Genomic DNA, 25625 nt, shown 5'->3' with positions numbered 1-25625 from the left:
GAGTCTCCCCATGTCTGCATGGATTTCCTCCCACAGCCCGAAAGACACGCTGGGTAGATGCATTGGCTCAATTGTCCCTTCGTGTCCCAAGATGTGTGGGTTAGGGGAATTTTCAAGGCAAATTCGTAGGGTTACGGGGATAGAGCCAGAGTAAGATAAATAATCTCTCCCTCAGTGACAACAAATCGAAGGAGATTGTCATCGACTTCAGATGCTTAAAGGAGAACATGCCCCTGTCTACATCAATGGGGACGAAGTAGAAAGAGTCGAGAGCTTCAAGTTTTTAGGTGTCCAGATCACCAGCAACCTGTCCTGGCCCCCCCATGCCGACACTATAGATAAGAAAGCCCACCAAAGCCTCTACTTTCTCAGAAGACTAAGGAAATTTGGCATGTCAGCTACGACTCTCACCAACCTTTAGAGATACACCATAGAAAGCATTCTTTCTGGTTGTATCACAGCTTGGTATGGGCTCCTGCTCTGCCCAAGACCGCAAGGAACTACAAAGGTCATGAATGTAGCCCAATCCATCACTCAAACCAACCTCCCATCCACTGACTCTGTCTACACTTCCCGCTGCCTCGGAAAAGCAGCCAGTGTAATTAAGGACCCCACGCACCCCGGACATTCTCTCTTCCACCTTCTTCTGTCGGGAAAAAGATACAAAAGTCTGAGGTCCCGTACCAACCGACTCAAGAACAGCTTCTTCCCTGCTGCCGTCAGACTTTTGAATGGACCTACCTCGCATTAAGCTAATCTTCCCCTGCACCCTAAATTAGAATCATAGAATCCCTACAGTGCAGAAGGAGGCCATTCAGCCCATCGAGTCTGCACCGACCCACCCAGGCCCTATTCCCATAACCCATGCATTTACCCCAGCTAGTCCTCCCGGACACTAAGGGGCAATTTAGCACGGCCAGTGCACCTAACCCACACATGTTTGGACTGTGGGAGGAAACTGGAGCACCCGGAGGAAACCCACAGGGGAGAACGTGCAAACTCCACACAGACCCAAGGCTGGGACTCGAACCCAGGTCCCTGGTGCTGTGAAGCAGCCGTGCTAACCCACTGTGCCACCCTGACTGTAGCTATGACTGTAACACTACATTCTTCACTCTCTCCTTTCCTTCTCTGTGAATGGTATGCTTTGTCTGTGTAGTGCGCAAGAAACAATACTTTTTAGTGTCTGTTAATACATGTGACAATAATCAATCAAATCAAATCAAAATGTTTAAAAAACTTTAAATTTTTTTTATTTGACTTATTATTGTTAGGTGTATTAGATACTCCTCACTGTGCCCACCCCAGTCCAACACCAGCGTCCGCACATCATAGAGTGTGAGTGGTCCCAGTCTATAGGAGCCCGGGGGGGGTTAGTTGAACATTACCGTAAAGTTGCTTTACCTGTATTACAACAATGGACATCACGATTGAGCCAATAACAGCTGTCTGTTTCTCCAGCAATGTCTCAATCTTATTGTAGCAACCCTGAGAGAGAGAGAGAGAGAGAGGGGGATACTGTCAGTGTCCCAGCCTCATTCAACAACAGGGAAAGTTCATGCGGGGAACAGAATCTCGAGGACTTACCGGCACAAACCACTTGCTGGAATCGTGCTCACCACAATTTTCACTGTATTCCTGACAGCAGGAATCAGGGACGGCGTTCGTGCCCAGAATTCCAGCCCAGTCAGTGGAGTTATCGACCCCACAGCACTCATACTACAGAGAGAGAGAGAGAGAGGGGCGTCAATGTAACGGGACTGAACTGTGGGTGCGCAGAGAAGGAGAGGAGGGAGCCGGGGAGAGAGGAGGGAGCGGGGGAGAGAGGAGGGAGCCAGGGGGAGAGGAGGGAGCGGGGGAGAGAGGAGGGAGCCAGGGGGAGAGGAGGGAGCGGGGGAGAGAGGAGGGAGCCAGGGAGAGAGGAGGGAGCGGGGGACAGGAGGAAATGGGGGGGAGGAGGGAGCGGGGGAGAGGAGGGAGCGGGGAAGAGGAGGGAGCGGGGAGAGGAGGAAATGGGGGGGAGGAGGGAGCGGGGGAGAGGAGGGAACGGGGGGAGAGGAGGGAGCGGGGGAGAGGAGGGAACCGAGGGAGAGGAGGGAGCGGGGGAGAGGAGGGAGTGGGGGGAGAGGAGGGAGCGGGGGAGAGGAGGGAGCGGGGGAGAGGAGGGAGCGGGGGAGAGGAGGGAACTGAGGGAGAGGAGGGAGCGGGGAGAGGAGGAAATGGGGGGGAGGAGGGAGCGGGGGAGAGGAGGGAACGGGGGGAGAGGAGGGAGCGGGGAGAGGAGGAAATGGGGGGGAGGAGGGAGCGGGGGAGAGGAGGAAATGGGGGGGAGGAGGGAGCGGGGGAGAGGAGGGAACGGGGGGAGAGGAGGGAACCGAGGGAGAGGAGGGAGCGGGGGAGAGGAGGGAGCGGGGGAGAGGAGGGAGCGGGGAAGAGGAGGGAGCGGGGGAGAGGAGGGAGCCGGGGAGAGGAGGGAGCCGGGGAGAGGAGGGAGCGGGGGAGAGGAGGGAGTGGGGGGAGAGGAGGGAGCGGGGGAGAGGAGGGAGCAAGGAGAGGAGGGAGCGAGGAGAGGAGGGAGCGGGGGGAGAGGAGGGAGCGGGGGAGAGGAGGGAGCGGGGGAGAGGAGGGAGTGGGGAGAGGAGGGAGCGGGGGAGAGGAGGGAGCGGGGAGAGGAGGGAGCAGGGGAGAGGAGGGAGCGGGGGAGAGGAGGGAGCGAGGGAGAGGAGGGAGCGAGGGAGCGGGGGAGAGGAGGGAGCGGGGGAGAGGAGGGAGTGGGGAGAGGAGGGAGCGAGGGAGAGGAGGGAGCGAGGGAGAGGAGGGAGCGGGGGAGAGGAGGGAGCGGGGGAGAGGAGGGAGCGGGGGAGAGAGGAAGAGACGGGCAGTGAGATAAAAAATGAGGGAGAAGAACGGAGAGAGGGAGAGAGAGAGATGGCAAAATAGGGGGAAGAGAGATGAATTGGTTAGTCTGTCCCTGAGTGAGTGTGTGTACATATGTGTGCATGTGTATCTGTGTGTGTATCTGTGTACCTGCATGTGTCAGTGTGTACCTGTGTGTCTGTATGTGTATATGTGCATGTAAGGGGCTGTTTTTGTGAAGTTTAGTGTTTATGTGAGGGTGTGAGAGAGTAAGTTTATAAAGACACTGACCTGAGGGGAGATAACAGGAGAGTGCCTGTGGGATGGTGCAGTTGTTATAATTTAAGTGCCATTTTTTTCTTTGATTAGTTGACAATCTATTAAGTGTGAAATATAAAGATATTCAAAATGGATCAGAAACTTCACTCAATCCATCACTTTCTTGGGTATGATAGTCCGGGTGAGGGGGTGACGGTCGGAGAGGGTTAAGAGGAGGTGAGCAGTTCACAGAATGAAGACATTCTGCTGGTTCGAATGAATCAGTTTTTCCTGCAACGTGATACACACTTCCGTCTGGATGATGTTCCAGGCATTAGTCAGGCCAATATTCCCATCTGATTGGTATAATCGAAGTCCCATCTTTAGATCCTCTCTTGCGTACTCTCTGACCTGTCAGAAAACAAGAGAATGGACTTCAGACACTGAGAGAGACGGGACAAAATTCATCCTCTCTGAATTAACAGGTTAACACACACACACACACACTCAGACACAGACACACACACACACACACGCACACACACACAACTACACACACACACAGACACACACACACACAACCACACACACGCACACACACACACTACACACACACACAGACACACACACAACCACACACACGCACACACACACACTACACACACACACAGACACACACACAACCACACACACGCACACACACACACTACACACACACACAGACACACACACAACCACACACACGCACACACACACACAACCACACACACACACAACTACACACACACACAACTACACACGCACATACACACACAACCACACACACACATACACACACACACACGCACACACACAACCACACACACGCACACACACACACACAACCACACACACACACGCACACACACACACAACCACACACACACACGCATACACACACACGCACACACACACACAACCACACACACACACACAACCACACACACACACACACACACACAACCACACACACACACAGACACACACACACACACTACACACATACACACACATACAACCACACACACACACGCACACAACCACACACACACACACACACACAACCACACACACACACGCACACACACACACACATACACACACACACACGCACACACACACAACCACACACACACACACACGCAACCACACACACACATACACAAACACACGCACACACAACCACACACTCACAGGGACACACACACTCACAGGGACACACACACACACACGTACACACTCACAGGAACACACACACACCCACACACACACACACACACACACACACAGGGATACACACACACACACACACTCACACACCCTCACACACACACAACCACACACGCAGGGACACACAGACACACACAGTCTGAGCAAATTATTAAGTGTAATTCTCCATAAACATAGAAATCGCAACAAATCAAAATGAAATCTCTGCACAAAATGTAGATTTAATCAGTTCCGCTGTCATATTCAAGCTCTCTGAAATCGGTAGATTTCCTCGGGTGGGTGGTTTGCTGGAATTCTCCGGCTGTTCACACCGTCTGGAATGGCAGTGCACCCGGCTGCGGGTTTCCCGCTGGTGTGGGGTGATGTCATTGGGAACTCCCATTGACAGCGGCGGGACTGGAGAATCCCAGCTCTAGCAAACAACCCGCCACCTCCCACTGGCGGGAAACACGCGGCTGGGAGACTGGAGAATCTCACCCTTCGCCTGGTATCTGTATAAATACCGACAGATTCCAAACTCAGAGTAAGGGCAAGGAGAAATTAATTTGTTCCAGTTTATCACATTGATATCTAGATGAAATCTTGCCCGTACCCAAGCTCAGTTCTGGTTTTGTTGTTAACTGAATTCCCAATTATAAAATTCTTTACAGCGCAGCAAAATTAAACAATAGCTTGAATCGCCCGATTTACAACTGACTGCGACAAAAGTGAGGGTGCTGTAACAAGGGAAGAATGCTGTAATGAGGAGAGGGTGCTGTAATGAAGGGAGGGTGCTGCAATGGGGGAGATGCTTGATGGGGAGGAATGCTGTAATGGGAAGAGGTCTGTAATGGGGAGAGCTCTGTAATGGGGAGAGCCCTGTAATGGGGAGGATGTTGTAATGGGGAGAGTGCTGTAATGGAGAGAGTGCTGTAATGGAGAGAGTGCTGTAATGGGAGAAGAGTGCTGTAACAAGGGGAGAGTGCTGTAACAAGGGGAGACTGTGGGCACAAGGAGAGAGTGCTGTAATGAAGGGAGAGTGCTGTAATAGGATAGAGTGCTGTAATGAGGGGAGGATGTGGTAAGAGGGGGTGCTGTAATGAGGGAATGGTGTAACAAAGGGAGGTGCTGTCAAAAGGATGGTTGTAATGAGATGAACTTTTATCTTTTTTGAATCCACCATGTTTACAGGGTATTTGCAGATATCGAGTGTGCTACATTTTAAGAACCATTTAAAATGCAGCGATCGGTTCACTGCCCCAGAGTCTGAAAGGAGCCGAGTGTGGGGCCCGGATCGAATGTTAATTCAATTTTCCTTTTCCCACGTGGGCCGTCTGACCATCAATTAGATTTGTCCCCAGAGTCTTTAGACAGCAATAAGCTGCAGGTCTGCTTTCTTTAACCATCAATTATTGATCGCCAGCAGCGAGGTGTCACCGCTAAACCAGCTTTCCCCTCACAGAACCTCTTTAACTCAGCCACATCTCCGATTCTTCCCTTTCCATCCAGGAATCAGCCGTCAGAATCTGCCTGAGGCTCATTATCCAGCCACACGTGTAACACGATTACCACAGCGCAGGAACTCGAGCTGGAGTGTGGAAGAAAATGTCTCCGTCCCCCTGTCCCCCGGGATCACCGGGGCCTCAAAATAGCTGCCAAGCTTCGCATTCATTCGTGGGACACGGGTCTCGCCGGCTGGGGCCAGTACTTACCGCCTGAGAGTCAACCACATCGCTGCGGCTCTGGAGTCACATGTAGGCCAGACCGGGTAAGGAGGGCAGATTTCCTCCCCTAAAGGGACATTAGTGATGGGGTTTTCTGACAACTGACAACGGTTTCACTTGGTCACAGTCGGGGTCGACCATTTAGGACGGAGACGAGGAGACATTTCTTCACCCAGAGAGCGGTGAGCCTGTGGAATTATTCATTCCCACGGGAAGTAGTTGATGCCAAAACATTGAATGTATTCAAGAGGCGACTGGAGATAGCACTTGGGGCGAATGGGATCAAAGGTTATGGGGAGAAAGCAGGGTGAGGTTATTGAGTTGGGCGATCAGTCACGATCATAATGAACGGGAGAGCAGGCTCGAAGGGCCAAATGGCCTCCTCCTGCTCCTATCTTCTACGTTTCTATTACTGAGGCTTGTTTCCAATTCCAGATCTCACTAATTGAATTTAAATTCCGCGGTGGGATTTGAACCCCGTGTCCCCACAGAATTAGCCTGGGGCCCCCTGGATTACGGGTCCAGCATTTCCCCCCACGTTAGCTCCAAGTCGCCTCTCCGCGTTTGGACATTTTTTTTTGGGGGGGGAAATGAGACGCGGGGTGGGAGGTTACTCTGCCAGTAGGCGGGGGTCCCAGTGAAATCCTTGGGCTGGAGTCGCGGACCAACTGGAGTCCTGAAAGGCGCTGCTGTGGGAAATCAGCCCCCGGGGCAGTGAAGGAGTTTGTCAGGCTGTGCCGGCTGGTTTGTGCGATTAGATGCGGCAGCGAGGAGAAGGTCAGAGGCTCCTAACAGGAGCCAGTGATCCTTCTTTAGAACCCGATTAGGCTCCACCATCTGCCGCGTCAGATGGAATCAGTTTGTGTAATCCAGATTACGAGGACAGATTGAGTTAGTTTCAGCATGAACCAAACGCCAGGTTCTCACACAAAAAACACACTACAGAAACCAAACTTGACTGCAGCTATTTAAACGTCGACAAGAATTTAAAGCGACTGTGCTTTCCCACAAAGAACTAAGAAAATTCCAGCACAGGAACAGGCCCTTCGGCCCCTCCAAGCCTGCACCGACCATGCTGCCCAACTGAACTAAAACCCCCTCCCCTTCCGGGGACCATATCCCTCCATTCCCATCCTATTCATGTATTTGTCAAGACGTCCCTTAAAACTCACTGTCGTATCTGCTTCCACTGTCTCCCGAGTTCCAGGCACCCACCACCCTCTGTGTAAAAAACCTACCTCGGTGTATCTCCTTTAAACCTTACCCCTCGCATCTTAAACCTGTGCCCCCCACCTCCCCCGCCCCCCCCCCCCCCCCCCCCACTCTCCCCCCCCCCCCCCCCCACCCAAGTAACTGACTCTTCCAACCTGGGAAAAAGCTTCTGACTATCCACTCTATCCATGCCCCTCAATCTCTGTCGTTCCCGTGAGAACAAACCAAGTTTCTCCAACCTCTCCTCATAGCTAATGCCCTCCATAGCAGGGGCAACACCCTGGTAAATCTTTTTCCGTACCCTCTCCAAAGCCTCCACATCCTTCTGGTAGTGTGGGCGACCAGAATTGAACGCTGTATTCCAAGCACGGCCTAACTAAGGTTCAGTAAAGCTGCAACGTGACTTGACTGAGGTATTACACTCCAAACTCACAAATTACACTCCGAAGAGAAGTTATAGAAAATTACAGCTCAGAAACAGGCCTTTTGACCCTCCTTGTCTGTACCGAACCATTTCTCTGCCTAGTCCCACTGACCTGTACCTGGACCATATCCCTCTACACCCCTCTCATCCATCAACCCGTCCAAGTTTTCCTCAAATGTTAGAAGTGACCCCGCATTTATCCGGCAGCTCATTCCACACTCCCTGCGTGAAGAATACCCCCCCTGCTAATATTCCCTTTAAACTTTTCTCCTTTCACCTTTAACCCACGCCCTCTGGGTTTTTTTCTCCCCTAGCCTCAGTGGAAAAAGCCTGATTTACACTTCCTGAATCCCAATGTAACAGCTCTTATTTCAAATGGAGACTTTGGCGGTGCGGTGAGGCTGCCTGTTCCTGTTAGATCCCGGGTGTAATCCCGGTTTGTGAACGGGATTCGGGCTAATCCGTGAAGAGCGAGGCCGATCGCTTACCTCTGACCTGTACACGAAGAACAGGATGATGAGGATCAGTTCCATGAAGAAAATGATGAGCAGGACAATGAAGAACTGGAACGGAAAGGGGAGATCCCGTTAGCCAACCCGCCGGGGACGCACCAGCAAATCCACAGCGCCCCGCCGACTCTCAGCTTCAGAAGGAACAAACAGCACCTGCATTCATATAGCACCCCATGGACCATCCCAGTGCACCTCACGTCAATTAGTGAGGAGCAACCATTGTGTTCCCGTGGGCAGACACGGCAACCTTCGTGAACAGCAAGATCCCACAAGCAGCAATGAGATGCACGGCGAGTTATTTTCTTTCTGGCGATGCTCGAGCTCGCCCCCATCATCGTGAATGACATGGGACAGCAACGTGCTAAAATCATCATCTCCCAGTTGTCCTCTAACTCACTCACCATCCGGAGCTGGGAATAATTCGCCGTTTCTTCACTGTCGCTGGGTCAAATTCCTGGAACTCCCTCCCTAACAGCACTATGGGCATACCTACACCCCATGGACTGCAGCTGATCAAGACGGCGATTCACCCACCACCTTCTTGAGGGATGGGCAGTCAACGTTGGCCCTTCCTGGGTGAGGTGGGGGGGGGGGGAGGTTGGGGTGCACACATTCCAAGAAGGTGAAGATAGTTGGAAGAAAGAAGGGCATCCTCAGATGAAGATTGTTTTACTGCGTGTGACTGGCTCTGGGTAGAGTCAGAAATGGAATTGGGGATGCGATACCGGACTGGGGTCACGTTACACATCACCAAGTCATGGGGAAGAAACTGAGCAGATCTGAAGGTGATTCAAGGTTTTCTAGTGGAGAAAATATACTAAATGGAGAGTAGGTTTTAGAAACGGGGCCAGCGAGTGCGCCAGCAGAGAGATAAACATTAGTTCGGACACACTGGGATTACAGTGTCCAGATTGGGGTCCTCGCTACATTAGAGAGAATGCACAGAACATGGGAGAATATCCTGTTATCCTATAGATAGAAGGACACTCTAGAGGAACTGGGATTCTTTCCAACAGATCAAAGACTAATTACCACGGGAATCCTCACTGAACACTGGTTAAACATCCTGTGTTTGGAAATTAGCACGGAATGATAAAGGAAACTGCTCGCTGTAACACTGTAGGACATCTAAATGACATACCCAGAGTAGAGAGTAAATGAGCTGTTACTAAGCATGAGGAACTTAAGATAATTAACATCAGCAGAGATAAGGTATTGGGAGAAATCTAAGGGACTAATGAAAAGATCAGGAATGAGAGGACATGGACTGGGTGGAGGAAAAAACATTTTCACACGGTGAATGGTTAGGATAGGGGATAATTAGGACCAGGAATGGTCAGGATTGCAAATGGTAGGGATTGGGAATGGCTAGGATTAGGAATGGTTGGGATCGGGAACCGTTGGGATCGGGAATGGTTAGAACTGGGAATGGCTAGGATCGGGAATGGTTGGGATCAGGAATGGTTAGAACTGGGAATGGTTAGGATTGGGAATGGTTAGGACTGGGAATGGTTAGGATTGGGAATGGTTGGGATTGGGAATGGTTGGGATTGGGAATGGTTGGGATTGGGAATGGTTAGAACTGGGAATGGTTAGGATTGGGAATATTCTGCCCATGGCTGTGGCTGGGACAGGTTTCCAATGGGAATTAAACTCTTATCTGTAAAGGAAGAATATGAAGGGTTGGTGGGAAATGGCTCTCGTTCAGACAGCCCAGTGCAGACATGATGGGCCAAATAGCCTCCTTCTGAATTTCAACAATTCTGTTCCTGAAAGTTGAAGAATTCCCAGTATCTGATGGCCCTTCACCTCAAGTTCAAATCGAGATAGCCTCAGAAATAGTTGATGTGCCAGCTACGATTTTCAAAGTTCCTTAGACTGGGGAAGTATACCAATAGTTTGGAAGTTGGGCAGACTTGTATTCGAGGAGAGAGAGAGGAAACAGGGAATATAGGCCAGTGTTCCTGACACTGGGAAAATGCTAGGACCTATGAATAAAGAAGTATTAAAATAATGAACTTAGAAAATCATGGCGTGATTGGACAACGTCAACATGGCTTTCCAAATCGGAATTTGTGTTTAACAAATTTATTAGAGTTTTGTGAGGATGTAACTAGTAAGGTAGTGTGATGATACTGTGCCTTAAAGAAATGTATTTATATTGTGGCTCGTGTGAAAGGTATATATAAGAGCCCGCTCTGTTTAATTGCTCTGTTCCGGGCAGCCCACATGCTGAGAATGTGGAACCATAATTGATCCTAGGTATTGGGGTATTTGTTTTAATCTGAACTAATGCAGTTTATTTTTCCCCCCAGGGTTTCAGAAGAGTTTAATTAGATTGATTGACAGGAGACAGTCATGTGTATGGGTGGAACTAAGTTCAGAGAGACAAGCAGGCAGTTTCTGCTTGGGTCTGCAAGGAGTAGGATGTCTCTCTCTCTCAAGTCTGCTATTTGGGACCCACTAGAAAATAGGTTTCGCTCTCCAGGAGGTGTTCTGGAGGCTAGAGGACAGGCAGCCTATGTACCAACATGTAAACCTGTGTTTTTTGCTAATTGATTTTGAAGAGGAGTTTAAGTCTATAAGGAAAATATTGCTTAAATTGGAACTTATAGAGAGAGATAGGTCAGCAGTTAACATTTATATCTTGTCATGTATAAGTATTTCAGTTAGTGAAAGTTAAGCCAATTCATTTGTTACGGTTAAACTGCATTGTTAAATAAAGCTTGTTTTGATAAAAGCTTCCTATAGGGTGGCACAGTGGTTAGCACTGCTGCTTCACAGCGTCAGGGACCTGGGTGGGATTCCCGACCCGGATCATTGTCTGTGCAGAGTCTGCACATTCTCCCTGTGTCTGCGTGGGTTTCCTCCAGGTGCTCAGGTTTCCTCCCACAGTCCAAAAGAATTGCTGGTTAGGTGCGTTGGCTGTGTTAAATTCAGGTGTACCCAACCAGGCACCAGAGTGTAGCGACTGGGGGATTTTCACAGTAACTTCATTGCAGTGTTAATGTAAACCTACATGTGACACTAATAAATAAGCTTACAGGCAAGATGGGGGCTCCAGTTTGGGATAATATATCGGCACCGATAGAGAATTGGTGAATGCACAGAACCCAAAGTATTTGGGATAAATGGTGTGTGTTGAGGTTGGCAGGCTATAACTGGGGAACTCGACAAGGTTTAGTGCTGGAGCCTCAGCTATTTATAATCCATATTAATAACTTTCGATGCAGAGACAGAGAGTAATGTATCAAAGTTTGCTGATGACACAAGGTGGGTGGGAATGTAAACTGTGGGGAGGACACCGAGCAAGGCTGGATGGAGACAGAGAGGCTGAGCGAATGGGTAACATGATGGCAGATGGAATTGAATGTCAGGAAGTGTGAAGTTATTCATTTCGATCGTAAAAATAGAAAAGAGGAATTTTTTTTTAGAAAGTGAGAAACTTGTGAAAATGTAGATGCTGAGAGAGACCTGGGTGTGATTGAACAGGGAAAACTAACAGGCTCAAAAACAATTCCAATCATATCCTAGAACCACAGAATCCCTACAGTGCAGAAAGGTGCCATTCAGCCCATCGAGTCTGCACTGACTCCCTGAAAGACCATCTTAACCAGGCGCACCCCTCTGCCCTATTCCCACAACCCCGCACATTTAGCATGGCCAATCCCCCTAATCTGTACAAGTTTGGACAATGAGGGGCAATTTGGCATGGCCATTCCACCCAACCTACACACTGCAAATTGAGAAGTAAAATCTCTCAACAGAGCAGTCAAATGGCTTCATTGTAAAGGGTTGGAGTAAAGAATGAGGAAGTCTTGCTCCCATTATATAAGCTTTCGGTGAGACCACATTGTGAATACTGTGCACACTTCTGGTCTCCACATTTAAGAACGGATATTCTTACATTGCGAGCAGTACAGGGAAGTTTAATTAATGGGTTGTCCTGTGATTACAGGCTGGTAAATTGTCTCTCTGTTCACTGGAATTTGAGAGTGAGAGGCGATCGCACTGAAACCCCACTTGATGGAGTGGACGCTAAGAGGCAATTTGTCTGATCAGGGAATCTGGGAAACGGTCTCAGAATAAGGGGACCAATCATTTAAAACTGAGATGGGGAGAAATATCTTCACTCAAAGGGTTGTGAATCGTAGAAACCCTACAGTGCAGAAGGAGACCATTTGGCCCATCGAGTTTGCACCAAGTCTTCGATAGAGCATCTTATCCAGGCCCAACCCACCACCACCCTGTAACCCCACCTAACCTACACATTTTGAGACACTAAGGGGCAATTTATCATGGCCAATCCACCTAACCCGCACATCTTCGGACTGTGGGAGGAAACCAGAGCACCTGGAGGAAATCCACGCAGACATGGGGAGAATGTGCAAACTCCGCCCAGACAGTGACCCGAGGCTGGAATTGAACCCGGGTCCCTGGTGCTGAAAGGCAGCAGTGCTAACCACTCTGCCACCATCCCGCCCTTCTCTATCCCATAATCCATCGTTGAACACATTTAAAGGGGAGATAGATCTTTGATCTCTCAGGAAATTAAGAGATGAGGCGATAGGGTGAGAGAGTGGAGTGGGGTAGATCAGCCATGTTCAAATTGAATATCAGGGAGTACATTGGATGGGCCAAATGGTCTACTCCATCTCCTATGGGGCAGGATTTTCTGGTCCTGTTGAAGTCAATGGACCTTTTTAACCAATTGGTCACATTGTCCAGCCCCATCCTCGCTGTGACCGGGACTGGAAAAATCTGCCCTTTATGTTTTAAGAGTGAAAGGACAGTTTAGTTCTCACCAACACGAGGTGCCTGTTCTGGATGTAACGATGGGAATCACTAGTTAATGTTGCTTCACCCATGTGGAGGAGGCATCCCCACTGGGAAACTAGTCCGTGTGCAGGAGCGCGATACCAGACGGTGCACAATCTTACACCTGTACCTCCAACAGCAACCAGTCTCATTCTATATCATACACACATGCGGCACAGTGCCACAGTGGTTAGCACTGCTGCGATAGTCACTCACACTGGGACAAGGAGGGTCACACTGGGACGGGGAGGGTCACACTGGGAAAGGGAAGGTCACACTGGGAGAGGGGGGGTCACACTGGGGCAGGGAGGGTCACACTGGGACGGGGAGGGTCACACTGGGGCAGGGAGGGTCACACTGGGACAAGGAGGGTCACACTGGGGCAGGGAGGGTCACACTGGGACGGGGAGGGTCACACTGGGACGGGGAGGGTCACACTGGGACGGGGAGGGTCACACTGGGAGAGGGGAGGGTCACACTGGGACGGGGAGGGTCACTCATTGGGACGGGGAGGGTCACTCATTGGGATATCGACGGTTACTCACACTTAGAAGGAGGCACTTGCTTTCCTTGATGGCACCGAGGCATCCCAGAAATCCAACCACCATCACAATGGTCCCAATGGCAATGAGCAGGTTGGCAGCTGAGAGTGAAGGCAGACTTGGTGCTAAGGTGGCGAAGCTGCCCTGTGTTGCTGACAGCCATATCCCTACACCCAGGAGTCCACATCCACAGAGCTGGAAGAGAGATGGCAGGGTGAATGAGAGGCTGAAGGATAAATGCCAGAGTGTTCCGTAAACAACAACACAACAAATCCCGAGCCTCCTCTGGGCACGGGATCGTGGGACGCATGTCCCAGTCACAGGAATAGTACAGAAAACGCAGCAGCTAGCTTGTACACAGCAAGATCCCACATGCGACAATGACCAGAGAGCCTGCGATGTGTATGGAAGGATAAATGTTGGCACCTCTCGGCAGCGGAACCTCTCTTGCTCATTGTTCGGAATACAGCGACGGGAATCTCCTCTATATCCACTAACCAGAGGCTTCAGTTTAACTCCCCTGGTGCCCCGCTTCCCTCAGCGCCGCAGCGACAACCCAGATTCCGCACACACGCCCCGGAGTGGGACTCCAGCCCAGTAAACCCCTGACCTCGAACCCTGGCTGACAACAGCGGGAGACTGGCAGCCCGGAGCAGCCAGTGGGAGACTCGCTTCCAGCGGGAACCTTCGTGGATTAATGAATAAAGTGGCAGCAAGTGATACAGAGCACTCACACTCGATGCCAGTCTCCCCCTGGCCAGACACCTAACCCGCGCACCTTTGTACTGTGGGAGGAAACCCAGGCAGACACGGGGAGAATGTGCAGACTCTGCACAGACAGTGACCCGAGCTGGGAATCGAACCCAGGTCCCTGGAGCTGGCTCCCCCAGAACACCAGTTTCCCATTGGCTATCCCCACCAGAACACCAGTTTCCCATTGGCTATCCCCACCAGAACACCAGTTTCCCATTGGCTATCCCCACCAGAACACCAGTTTCCCATTGGCTAGCCCCACCAGAACACCAGTTTCCCATTGGCTATCCCCACCAGAATGCCAGTTTCCCATTGGCTATACCCACCAGAACGCCAGTTTCCCATTGGCTACCCCCCCCCCCCCCCCCCAGAACGCCAGTTTCCCATTGGCTATCCCCACCAGAATGCCAGTTTCCCATTGGCTATCCCCACCAGAACGCCAGTTTCCCACTGGCTATCCCCACCAGATGCCGGTTTTCCATTGGCTCCCCCTGGATGCGGGTTTCCCATTGGCTCCCCACCCCTCCCGGATGCCGGTTTCCCATTGGCTACCCCCACCAGATGCCAGTTTCCCATTGGCTCCCCCATTGATGGAACCCAATTGTCACAAGCCAGGATAAGAAATTCCCAGTTCAGTGTTTAGGTAAAGTTAAATTCTCTCAAAATGCACCATTTTATTCTGATAATGATTATTTCTCATTGGTGGAATTGAATTGGGGATTTAGTATTGGGGACAGATCAGTTGGTGCCACCATTGGCTCTGAGCTCCATTCCCTGTGCCTCTGAACAGGGTCAATGAGACAGTACGGACATGGCTGAGTAGACTCAAAGGGCCGAATGGCCTCTGCCTGCTCCTATCTTCTATGTTTCTATGACATCACTACTTCCTCCATCCTTTTGAACAATAAGGTTTGAGTAAATTTCCAACTAAACGTTTAATTAAATCGTTTAATTAAGTGGTTAACGATAAATTCACTTTGCTCAATGACACGAGGGAATCATTTTATATTCCAGCACCCCCACAACCAACACCGTAAAAAGTCTTGCATTGGTATAGCACCATTCAGAACCTCATGGGCTTCCAGTAATTATCGACTTCAGGAAGCATAGTTGGGAAAAAATACAAAAGTTTGAGGTCACGTACCAACTGAGTCAAGAACAGCATCTTCCCTGCTGCTGTCAGACTTTTGAGTGGACCTACCTTATATAAAGTCGTTCTTTCTCTACACCCTAGCTAGGACTGTAACACTACATTCTGCACTCTCTCCTTTCCTTCTCCCTTATGTACTCTATGAACAGTATGCTTTGTCTGCATAGCACGCAAGAAACAATACTTTTCACTGTATATTAATACATGTGACAATAATAATTTATGTCAAATCAAAGCCCCTTCCAGCCAATTAAGTTGCTTTTTTGCGGTGTAGTGACCACTGGAATGTGGGATGCAGCAGGTCGATAGTGAAATCCTTCAATGTTTCTGCAGTTTTGCTACTCCTTGAACAGGGTTGTAGGGTCTGGGCACCTCCCTGTGCTCCGTGATTAGAAGAGAGTACACTATTTACTGATTAGTGGAACCAGATTATCCCCACAAACAACATGCTCAATTGGCAATGGTTTGCAGTGACGGCACTTGTTCAGTGTAAGTGGTGAGGGTGACACCAACTCTACAGAGGAATATAGACAGGTTAGGTGAGTGGGTGAAAACTTGGCAGATGGGATATGAAGTAGGGAAATGTGAAAATGTGCACTTTGGTCGGGGAAATAAAGGAGCTGAATATTATTATGAATCAGATACAGAATCTGGTGAACTGGAGCGACAGCTAAAATCTCTCCCTCAAAACAAAGGAGATTGTTATCCACTTCAGGAAGCTTAAAGGAGAACACGCCCCTGTCTACATCAATGGTGATGAAGTGGAGGTAGTCAAGAACTTCAAGTTTTTAGGTGTCCTGATCATTAACAAACTGTCCTGGTCCCCCCACGCTAACACTATAGTTAAAAAAGCTCACCCACGTTTCTATGTTCTTAGAAGATTAAGGAAATTTGGCATGTCCGCTATGACTCTCACCAACTTCTACAGATGCACCATAGAAAGCATTCTTTCTGGTTGTATCACAGCTTGGTATGGGCTCCTGCTCTGCCCAAGACCGTAAGAAACTACAAAATGTTGTGAATGTAGCCCAATCCATTATGCAAACCAGACTCCATCCATTGACTCTGTCTATACTTCCCGCAGCCAGCATAATTAAGGACCCCACACACCCGAGACATTCTCTCTTCCACCTTCTTCTGACGGGGGAAAGATACAAAAGTCTGAGGTCACGAACAAACAAACCTAAGAACAGTTTCTTCCCTGCTGCTGTCAGATTTTTGAATGGACTTACCTCGCATTAAGTTGATCTTTCTCTACACCCTAGCTATGACTGTAACACTACATTCAGCACTCTCTCCTTTCCCTCTCGATGAACAGTATGCTTTGTCTGTATAGCGTGCAAGTAACAATACTTTTCACAGTGTGTTAATAAATAAATCAAACCAAATATTTGGGGAAGCACTGCGGCATTTTTCAATTTTGTGCAATAAACTGACGAAAGCATAAAACTCAGGGGCAGGAGTCAGAGGTCATTTACTGCAGGTTTTTGGAGCGTTTAGCTGTCCACAAGTTGAACTCTGCGACAGTGATCTCAGCAGAAGCAGCGACACAGCTTTCTGCAGCCCAGACACAATATTCATCACCAGCGCAATATCAGCACACACTTACTACCCACCCTCTCTCTGCTATAACCTGCTGTGCTCAATGGTAAAACAGCAAGCACCTTTGTAAAAACACCTCACTGCTGTGGGACACGTTATAATTTTAATTATAAACTTTACAATGGATTATTAAAAATAATAACAGGGTGCGCCTGGCTGTAAAACCCCTTCCAATAACCTCTTCAAACTCAGGTCGAGTTACCCTTTAACCTGAGTACTGCACTTGGGTTCATTGTGTGCATTGCCACAGGGGGTGTTCTCATTCATGTAACCTGGCAGTTTCGCTTTTGTTTGGGGGGGAGCAGGGGCTGCTGGTGGTGGCAGGGACAGTCATAGTAGCACATCTATTCTTATTTTTCTATTCCACAGAAGTTATTTATAATTAAAGTGCGTGGGTGTCCCACTTCAGTTCGCACTCTCTCTCTGGACTGAGAGGAGCTTATGACAGTAGCTTTGGGAGCGCAGGGTAGAGGCAGGGGCTCGCAGCCTGGGGTAGGGGCTGGGGTAGGGGGTGCCGTGACCTGCGGTCAGCCTCGTCCCTCTCCAGCTCGCTCGCTCACTCCTCTCCGCAAATCCCCTTCAGTTCACTCGTCCCGGAGAAACAAAACGGCTCCTTCAAGAGCAACGGAGAAACAGAGAGGGTAAGGAAGACAAACAGACCCCTCCATCCAACCAGACGGGACGGCAGGGTCTGGGGTCAGGGGGAGGGGGAGGGGGGGTTCGGGGCAGTGAAGGGGTTGGAGGAACAAGGGGTAAAGAGTATAGCGTTCTGGGGGAAAACCAGAGAAATGCAGGATAACTACCTCAGACTGGGCTAATACGCACTACACTCATCCCAAAATCACCTCAATATTAACAGCGGATCATTCACTTCCCTTCTGTTGTTGTTCCCCTGGTGGAAAATTCTAGCATCACCAGGGGACACAGATAAGTGGCAGTAGGTGTAGAGGGGACATGAGGAAGAGATTTTTTATGCAGCGGGTGGTGGGTGCCTGGAATTCACTGCCCGAGTTGGTGGTGGCGGCAGAGACCCTAAACTCTTTTAGAAAGTACCTGGATCTGCACCGTAAGTGCTGTAAGCTACAGGTCAGTTCATCGAACCAGCACATCTTTGGAGTGTGAGAGGAAACCGGAGCACCCGGAGGAAACCCACGCAGACACGGGGAGAACGTGCAAACTCTGCACAGACAGTGACCCAAGCTGGGAATTGAACCCGGGTCCCTGGCGCTGTGAGGCAGCAGTGCCAACCCACTGTGCCGCCCTGTCAGTAAGCTAACATTAATGCTGTACGGAAAAACAATGAACTGTACAACACCAGTAAGGAAGCTTCCGGAGAACAGCCAGAAAGAAAGATTGAACCCAGGGTCAGCCTGAGATTTGGAGATGAGACTAACTTGTCCCTTTGCCAGGAATCTTATCTTCAGGATGGAGCAGAGGAGGTGGAAGTTGAAAATGAGGGCAATGGGGGTGTGTACCGTGTCTCAACAGCAAGACTCCGGGGAGGCGACGGCCTAGTGGTATTATCGCTAGACTATTAAACCAGGGGACCCGGGTTTGAATCCTGCCATGGCAGATGGTGGAATCTGAATTTAATTTTAAAAAATCTGGAATTAAGAACCTACTGATGATCATGAAACCATTGTTGATTGTTGGAAAAACTCCTCTGGTTCACTAATGGCCTTTTAGGGAAGGGAAATCTGCCATCCTTACCCAGTCTGGCCTACATGTGTCTCCAGAGCCACAGCAATATGGTTGACTCTCAACTGCCCTCCAAGGGCAACTAGGGATGGGCAGTAAAAGCCCATGTCCCACAAATGAGTAACTCTGTGCCAGCTTGGAGAGGGGCAGACAAGGGTGGGTACTGACACGGATGTGACCAGCATTAGCCAACCTGGAAATCCTCTCAACAACAATAACTTATAACCGCACCTTCAGTGTACTGGGAAGTTATACAGTGATTCACAAAATAAACCAAAGTATAGCGCAGGGTTCCAAAAGGACGTATTAGGGTTGCTCTGACCAAAAGCTTGGTCAAAGAGTAAGTTTTGAGGAGCATCTTAAAGGAGAAGACAGTAAGAAGTTTGACAACACCAGGTTACTGCTCACTGTGGGAAGTTCTTACTGTGTCCAGCCCAGTCCAACGCCAGCATCTCCACATCTCAACAAAGCAGCCAGCGTAATCAAGGACTCCCACGCACCCCAGACATTCTCTCTTCCACCTTCTTCCAATGGGAAAAAGATACAAAAGTCTGAGGTTACCTACCAACCGACTCAAGAACAGCTTCTTCCCTGCTGCTGTCAGACTTTTGAATGGACCTACCTCACATTAAGTTGATCTTTCTCTACCCCCGAACTATGCTGTAACATTACATCCTGCACTCTGTCCTTTCCTTCTTTATAAACAGTATGTTTTGTCTGTGTATCGCAAAGAAACAATACTTTTCACTGTACGTTAATACATGTGACAATAATAAAATCAAATCAAATCAAATTGGAGGAGAGAAAGAGAGATGGAGAGAGAATTCCAGAGTTCAGGGCCCAGGTATGACCATCAATGGCACAGCAATTAAAATCAGAAATGTACGAGAGGCCAGAATTGGAGGGACACAGATATCTCAGAGGGTTGTGAGGTTGGAGGAGGTTACAGAGGCTAGGACAATAAGGAGAGGGATTTCAGGGAAGGATGTCGATGTGTACATGGGAGCGTGGGCTGGAGCGTGGCACAGTGGTTAGCATCAGGGGCCCAGGTTCAATTCCTGGCTTGGGTCGCTGTCTGTGTGGAAACTGCACATTCTCCCCGTGTCTGCATGGGCTTCCTCTGGGTGCTCCGGTTTCCTCCCAGTCTGAAAGACGTGCTGGTTAGGTGGATTGGCTGAATTCTCTCTCAGTGTACCCGAACAGGCGCCAGATTGTGGTGACAAGGGGGTTTTCACAGTAACTTCACTGCGATGTTTGTTGTACGTCTATTTGTGAAAATAATAGCCATGATATGGAGTTGCTGGCGTTGGACTGGGGTGGGCACAGCAACTGGTCTCATAACTCCAGGTTAAAGTCCAACAGGTTTATTTGGTAACACGAGCTTTTGGAGCTACGAAAGCTTGTGATACCAAATAAACCTGTTGGACTTTAACTTGGTGTTGTGAGACCTCTAACAGTGAAAATAATAAACAAACAAAACAAAACTGCCCTGTGTCTAGTTAACCTTTTATATGAGGAGAACAGCAGTGTAGAGATGCTTCCATTGGGTGGACAGGTGAGGCTGATGCAGGTCCTTGCAGAGAGTTTGCCTTCCTGAAGATTCAGCAGGGGACAAGTGGCTGACGTCAGTCAGTGATTCCACGGGGTGTCACAGCCTGGTCTACCTCCTGTTCCCAGAAGCTGCCCCGATCGGGAATCTCTGCGCCAGCCAGGTAAACAGCAGCTGCCAGCTGGTCGGGATTTAGTATCCGACGTATCCAGCCATCCGCGCAGATTTATTAACATTCAGCCTCCGGAGTCGAGGCGGTCCGCCTGATACCCTTTTTTTATTCTTGTCGTTGCCAGGGTGAAGAAACGATGGGTGAAATGTTGAAAGTTAAATCTGGCGTCGTTAATTTAAATTGCCAAGATGAGGAAGACACTGCACAAAGTTGTCGCTGCCCCGGGTACAATATGCTGTTCCACTTCCCCGCTGACTCTGGCAACACGCCTGCTCGGAGGGGTCTGCGGCGTGCGGGAGATTCCATCTGTTGGATCCACGCGCAGAGTGCAGCAGGTCCGAGTGCAGCTAAACCCAGCGCTCCCCCCCACTCCTGTGCCACACACGTGACTAAACCCTGGGTCTCAGCGAACGCAGGCTGCTGCCACTCGGAACAGGAGACACTCCATTATCTTCGGGCTATTTTGGTGGCGGCCTCTTCACTGTGGCTGCTGCAACTCCAAAACAACAACCAGCAAACAAGAACCGGCCAAATGCTTCCTTTGATTTGGTAAATAAAGCTTCTGCCCGCGGGCCGACAGTTAGAGACTGATGGGACCGACCAACCCCATTCTTTGAGGGCCAAGGGGGTCACGAGCAATTAGCAAAGGCCAACCACAAACGGAGACAAATTTCCCAGATTCCCACACTCGGCCCTCTCCTGCCATTGTCCCCGAGCTATTCTGTTTCCGCTATTTAACACATTGAAGGCAAACCCTCTGGGGATGGCCACTGACTGCCTGGCCCTCGTCTCTGAGAGAACGCCCCTCCAGTTGTGAATGGTGATGGGGCTTTTCTTGACCTTTCGATGGAAGGGGCTGCGGAATATTCATCCAAATGTCAACTCAATGAATGACCTCCCCCCGCTGCCCAGGGACTGGTCCATTTGACTGTGCTTTAACCTGCTGCTCCCTGACAACGTGTCCACACCACTGACCAGTAATTGGGGATTTATACTGGGGAAATGTCAGGACATTGTGCAGACTGACATGTTCATGTGCTTCAGATATAATGGAGGATGGAGTGGGGCAGCCACCTGTGATGATTCGTTATAGTGAACCCCCAGCCCCCTCCGCTCAGAATTCCCAACCCCCTCCGCTCAGAACCCCCAGTTCTCTCCATTCCCCGAACCTCATCGAAAGTGCACCATTTAACCTGTTTAACCAAGGGAATGCACACACAGCCCTCAGAATATAACCCTTTCAGACATGGCTGTCGGAATTTTCCAGTCTTTTTATACACCCACCGCCAGCGAGAATGGGGAACCTGGTGCTCAGCCAAGCCCCATTCACTGCAGCGGGAGTGGGGAATCCCAGCCGCGAGCGGGGGCAGTGGAGAATTCTCTCTCTATTCCCCCCCCTCTATATGATGTAGCCATGGTGTTATACTCCTGTTTACTCAGAGAGTTGCTGTGGTATATTTGCACGCCTGCTGCAATCTTTTCAGGAGACGGCAAACCCAGGAATCTCTCCTGTTCTCCCACCCACCATCGGTGAGCGTCGGAAAGATTTACCAGTTACTACGTTACGAACGCACCCTCCTTGGTCATCGAGTCCTGGAGGGGGATTTGAACCTGCAGCTTCTGGTTCAAAGGCAGGGACTCCAGTCACCGCACGGCTGCCTCACAGCGACAACGACCCGAGTTCGATTCCAGCCTCGGGTCACTGTCTGTGCAGAGTCTGCACAGTCTCCCCGTGTCTGTGTGGGTTTCCTCCGGGTGCTCCGGTTTCCTCCCACACTCCAAAGGTGTGCAATTAGGGAGATTAGATTTTGATTTGATTTATTATTGCCACATGTATTAGTATACAGTGAAAAGTATTGTTTACACTGGCTGCTTTTCCAAGGCAGTGGGAAGCGTAGACAGAGTCAATGGATGGGAGGCTGGTTTACATAAGAACATAAGAACATAAGAAATAGGAGCAGGAGTAGGCCATCTAGCCCTTCGAGCCTGCCCCGCCATTCAATAAGATCATGGCTGATCTGTCGCTGCTCAGTTCCACTTTCCCGCCCTCTCCCCATAACCCTTAATCCCCTCTCTCATCAAAAACCCATCAACCCGCTTCTTAAAAATATTTAGCGAGGCAGCCTCCACCACTTCAACGGGCAGAGAATTCCAGAGATTCACCACCCTTTGAGTGAAGAAGTTCCTCCTCAACTCCGTTCTAAACCGCCTCCCCTTTATCTTGAGGCTGTGCCCCCTAGTCCTACTGTCTTTTTTGAGCGGGAAGAGTCTCTCCACCTCTATCCTATCCGTCCCATTCATCATCTTATACGTCTCAATGAGATCTCCCCTCATTCTTCTAAACTCCAACAAGTACAAGCCTAGTTTATTCAGCCTCTCCTCATAGCTCAACCCCCTCAACTCCGGTATCAGCCTAGTAAACCTCCTCTGCACTCCCTCCAGGGCCAAAATATCCTTGCGCAGGTGCGGCGCCCAAAACTGCACACAGTACTCCAGCTGCGGCCTCACCAATGCCCTATACAGCTGCAGCAAGACCTCCCTACTTTTATATTCAATCCCCCTCGCTATGAAGGCCAGCATCCCATTCGCCTTCCTGACCACCTGCTGCACCTGCAAGCTGGGTTTTTGCGACTCATGCACAAGGACCCCGAGGTCCCTCTGCACCGTCGCCTGCTGCAGTTTTTCGCCACGTAAGTAATAGTCCTTCCTACCATTCTTCCTACCAAAGTGGACCACCTCACACTTGCCAACATTAAATTCCATTTGCCATTTCCTGGCCCATTCGCCCAGCCTATCTAGATCCTTCTGCAGACTCTCCACACCCTCCGCACAATTTGCCTTTCCCCCAATCTTGGTGTCATCAGCAAATTTCGACACCCTACACTCGGTTCCCTCCTCCAGATCATCTATATAAATGGTAAATAGCTGAGGCCCCAGCACCGACCCCTGGGGCACCCCACTAGTCACCAACCGCCAATCCGAATAGCACCCATTGACCCCCACTCTCTGCCTCCTATTTGACAACCAATCCTCTATCCACGCTAACACCCTACCCCCAACTCCATGCCCCCTGACCTTCTGCAATAACCTCTTGTGAGGTACCTTGTCAAACGCCTTCTGAAAATCCAGAAAGACCACATCCACCGGCTCTCCTCTATCCACTGCCCTAGACACATCCTCATAGAACTCCAGTAAATTTGTCAGACACGACTTCCCTTTAATGAAACCGTGTTGCGTCCGCCCTATCAAGCAATTCCCTTCAAGATGCCTCGCAATTTCCTCCTTAATGACGGATTCTAACATTTTACCTACCACAGACGTTAAACTAACCGGCCTATAATTCCCCGCCTTTTGCCTGGCACCCTTCTTAAACAACGGCGTAACATTAGCCGTTTTCCAATCTTCCGGCACTTCCCCGGAATCCAGCGACGTCTGGAAAATAACCACCAAGGCATCCACTATAACCTCCGCCATTTCTTTCAGAACCCTCGGATGCATTCCATCCGGTCCTGGGGACTTGTCCACAATCAGCCCCTCCAGTCTGTCGAGCACCACCTCTCTAGTAACAGTAATGTCATTAAGACCCTCCATTCCTACCACCTTTCCATCTCTAACACCCGGCAAATTATTCACGTCCTCCTCCGTGAAGACAGAAACAAAAAAGTTATTCAAGACCTTAGCCATATCCCCATCCCCTACCACTAGCTCCCCTTTCTCATCCTCTAAAGGACCAACGTTCACCCTAGCCAGCCTCTTCCTTTTTATATATTTATAAAAACTCTTGCTATCCTTTTTTATATTAAGTGCTAGCCCAGCCTCATAGCTTCTCCTACCCTCCTTTATCAACTTCTTTGTCAATCTTTGTTGACATTTAAACCTTTCCCAATCCTCTTCTCGCCCACTGCTCTTAGCTACTCTAAATTCCTCCGCTTTTGTGACGGATTGGGCTGCGCTGGATACGCACGCACGCACAGATGTTACACAGTTTTCCCGGGATCTGGATTCGAATTCGGGTCCCCAGAGCATTAACTGAGTTTCTGGATGAGTATAGTGATAATACTACTAGGCTATCATCTCCCTACAGTCACACTCAGCGAGTGTACACAGTAGTCCAGGGGGGAGGGACACACACACACACGCGCACACAGATTTTACACAGTATTCCCGGGATCTGGGTCTAGGCAGCCGGTGGGAAGCTGTTTATTTGACTATCGTACAGATCCTGTCAGGATGCAGACCGATTGCTGCTGTTTATTTTAGAGGAGGTTTTGATTGATTCTAATCGATTGGTGCACTCACATCACACCAGGTTCTAAAGCTCTCAAAATTGCAGCAATTAAAGAGTTTAGCAAAAAACATTATCCCGATCGTTGCAAATGGCTATTCGATACAGAGTTCCAAAAATCTTTCTTTTGCTTGTCAATAACAAGGGGACACAGGTCAGTCTTCACTGCTGTGCTCAGAATGGAAATAAACCCAATACTATCTCCAGTAACTGAATCTCAGAATCCCACTCATCAACACTGACTGTCTACACCCACAGTGATCCAAGATCAGCCAAACAGATTGAGGGGCAACTCACAACAAGGTGACTCCCGTCCTGCTCCTTCACACCCTGCAGGGACAGTGGGTGCTGCAGGAGACTGGGTGCCGCAGGGAACGGGGTGTCGCAGGGACTAGGTGCTGAGGGTCAGTGGGTGTCACAGGGACTGGGTGCTGAGGGTCAGTGGGTGTCGCAGGGACTGGGTGCTGAGGGTCAGTAGGTGCCGCAGGGACTGGGTGCTGAGGGTCAGTGGGTGTCACAGGGACTGGGTGCTGAGGGTCAGTGGGTGTCACAGGGACTGGGTGCTGAGGGTCAGTGGGTGCCGCAGGGACTGGGTGCTGAGGGTCAGTGGGTGTCAAAGGGACTGGGTGCTGAGGGTCAGTGGGTGCCACAGGGACTGGGTGCTGAGGGTCAGTGGGTGCCGCAGGGACTGGGTGCTGAGGGTCAGTGGGTGTCGCAGGGACTGGGTGCTGAGGGTCAGTGGGTGCCGCAGGGACTGGGTGCTGAGGGTCAGTGGGTGTCGCAGGGACTGGGTGCTGAGGGTCAGTGGGTGCCGCAGGGACT

At 50.1% G+C, this 25625-nt stretch overlaps 1 protein-coding gene across 4 annotated transcripts in view; it reads right to left on the bottom strand.

Annotated features, from left to right (window-relative positions):
* Positions 1–25625, bottom strand: part of tspan9a (tetraspanin 9a) — a 174571-nt gene that overhangs the window by 668 nt on the left and 148278 nt on the right. For all 4 annotated transcript variants that reach the window (XM_080191353.1, XM_080191354.1, XM_080191352.1 and 1 more), the window contains 5 exons: positions 13598–13789; positions 8211–8285; positions 3424–3525; positions 1588–1719; positions 1405–1488 (listed from right to left, as the gene is read on the bottom strand). In XM_080191353.1, the coding sequence (XP_080047479.1) occupies positions 1405–1488; positions 1588–1719; positions 3424–3525; positions 8211–8285; positions 13598–13789 (585 nt within the window). The remainder of the gene's footprint in view (positions 1–1404; positions 1489–1587; positions 1720–3423; positions 3526–8210; positions 8286–13597; positions 13790–25625) is intronic.

The sequence above is a fragment of the Carcharhinus amblyrhynchos genome, chromosome 6 (genome assembly GCF_965287045.1).
Source record: "Carcharhinus amblyrhynchos chromosome 6, sCarAmb.v2.hapA, whole genome shotgun sequence".
NCBI classification, from domain to species: domain Eukaryota; kingdom Metazoa; phylum Chordata; class Chondrichthyes; order Carcharhiniformes; family Carcharhinidae; genus Carcharhinus; species Carcharhinus amblyrhynchos.
Note: the sequence above shows the minus strand (reverse complement) of the source record. Positions and strands in the feature narration are given on the sequence as shown.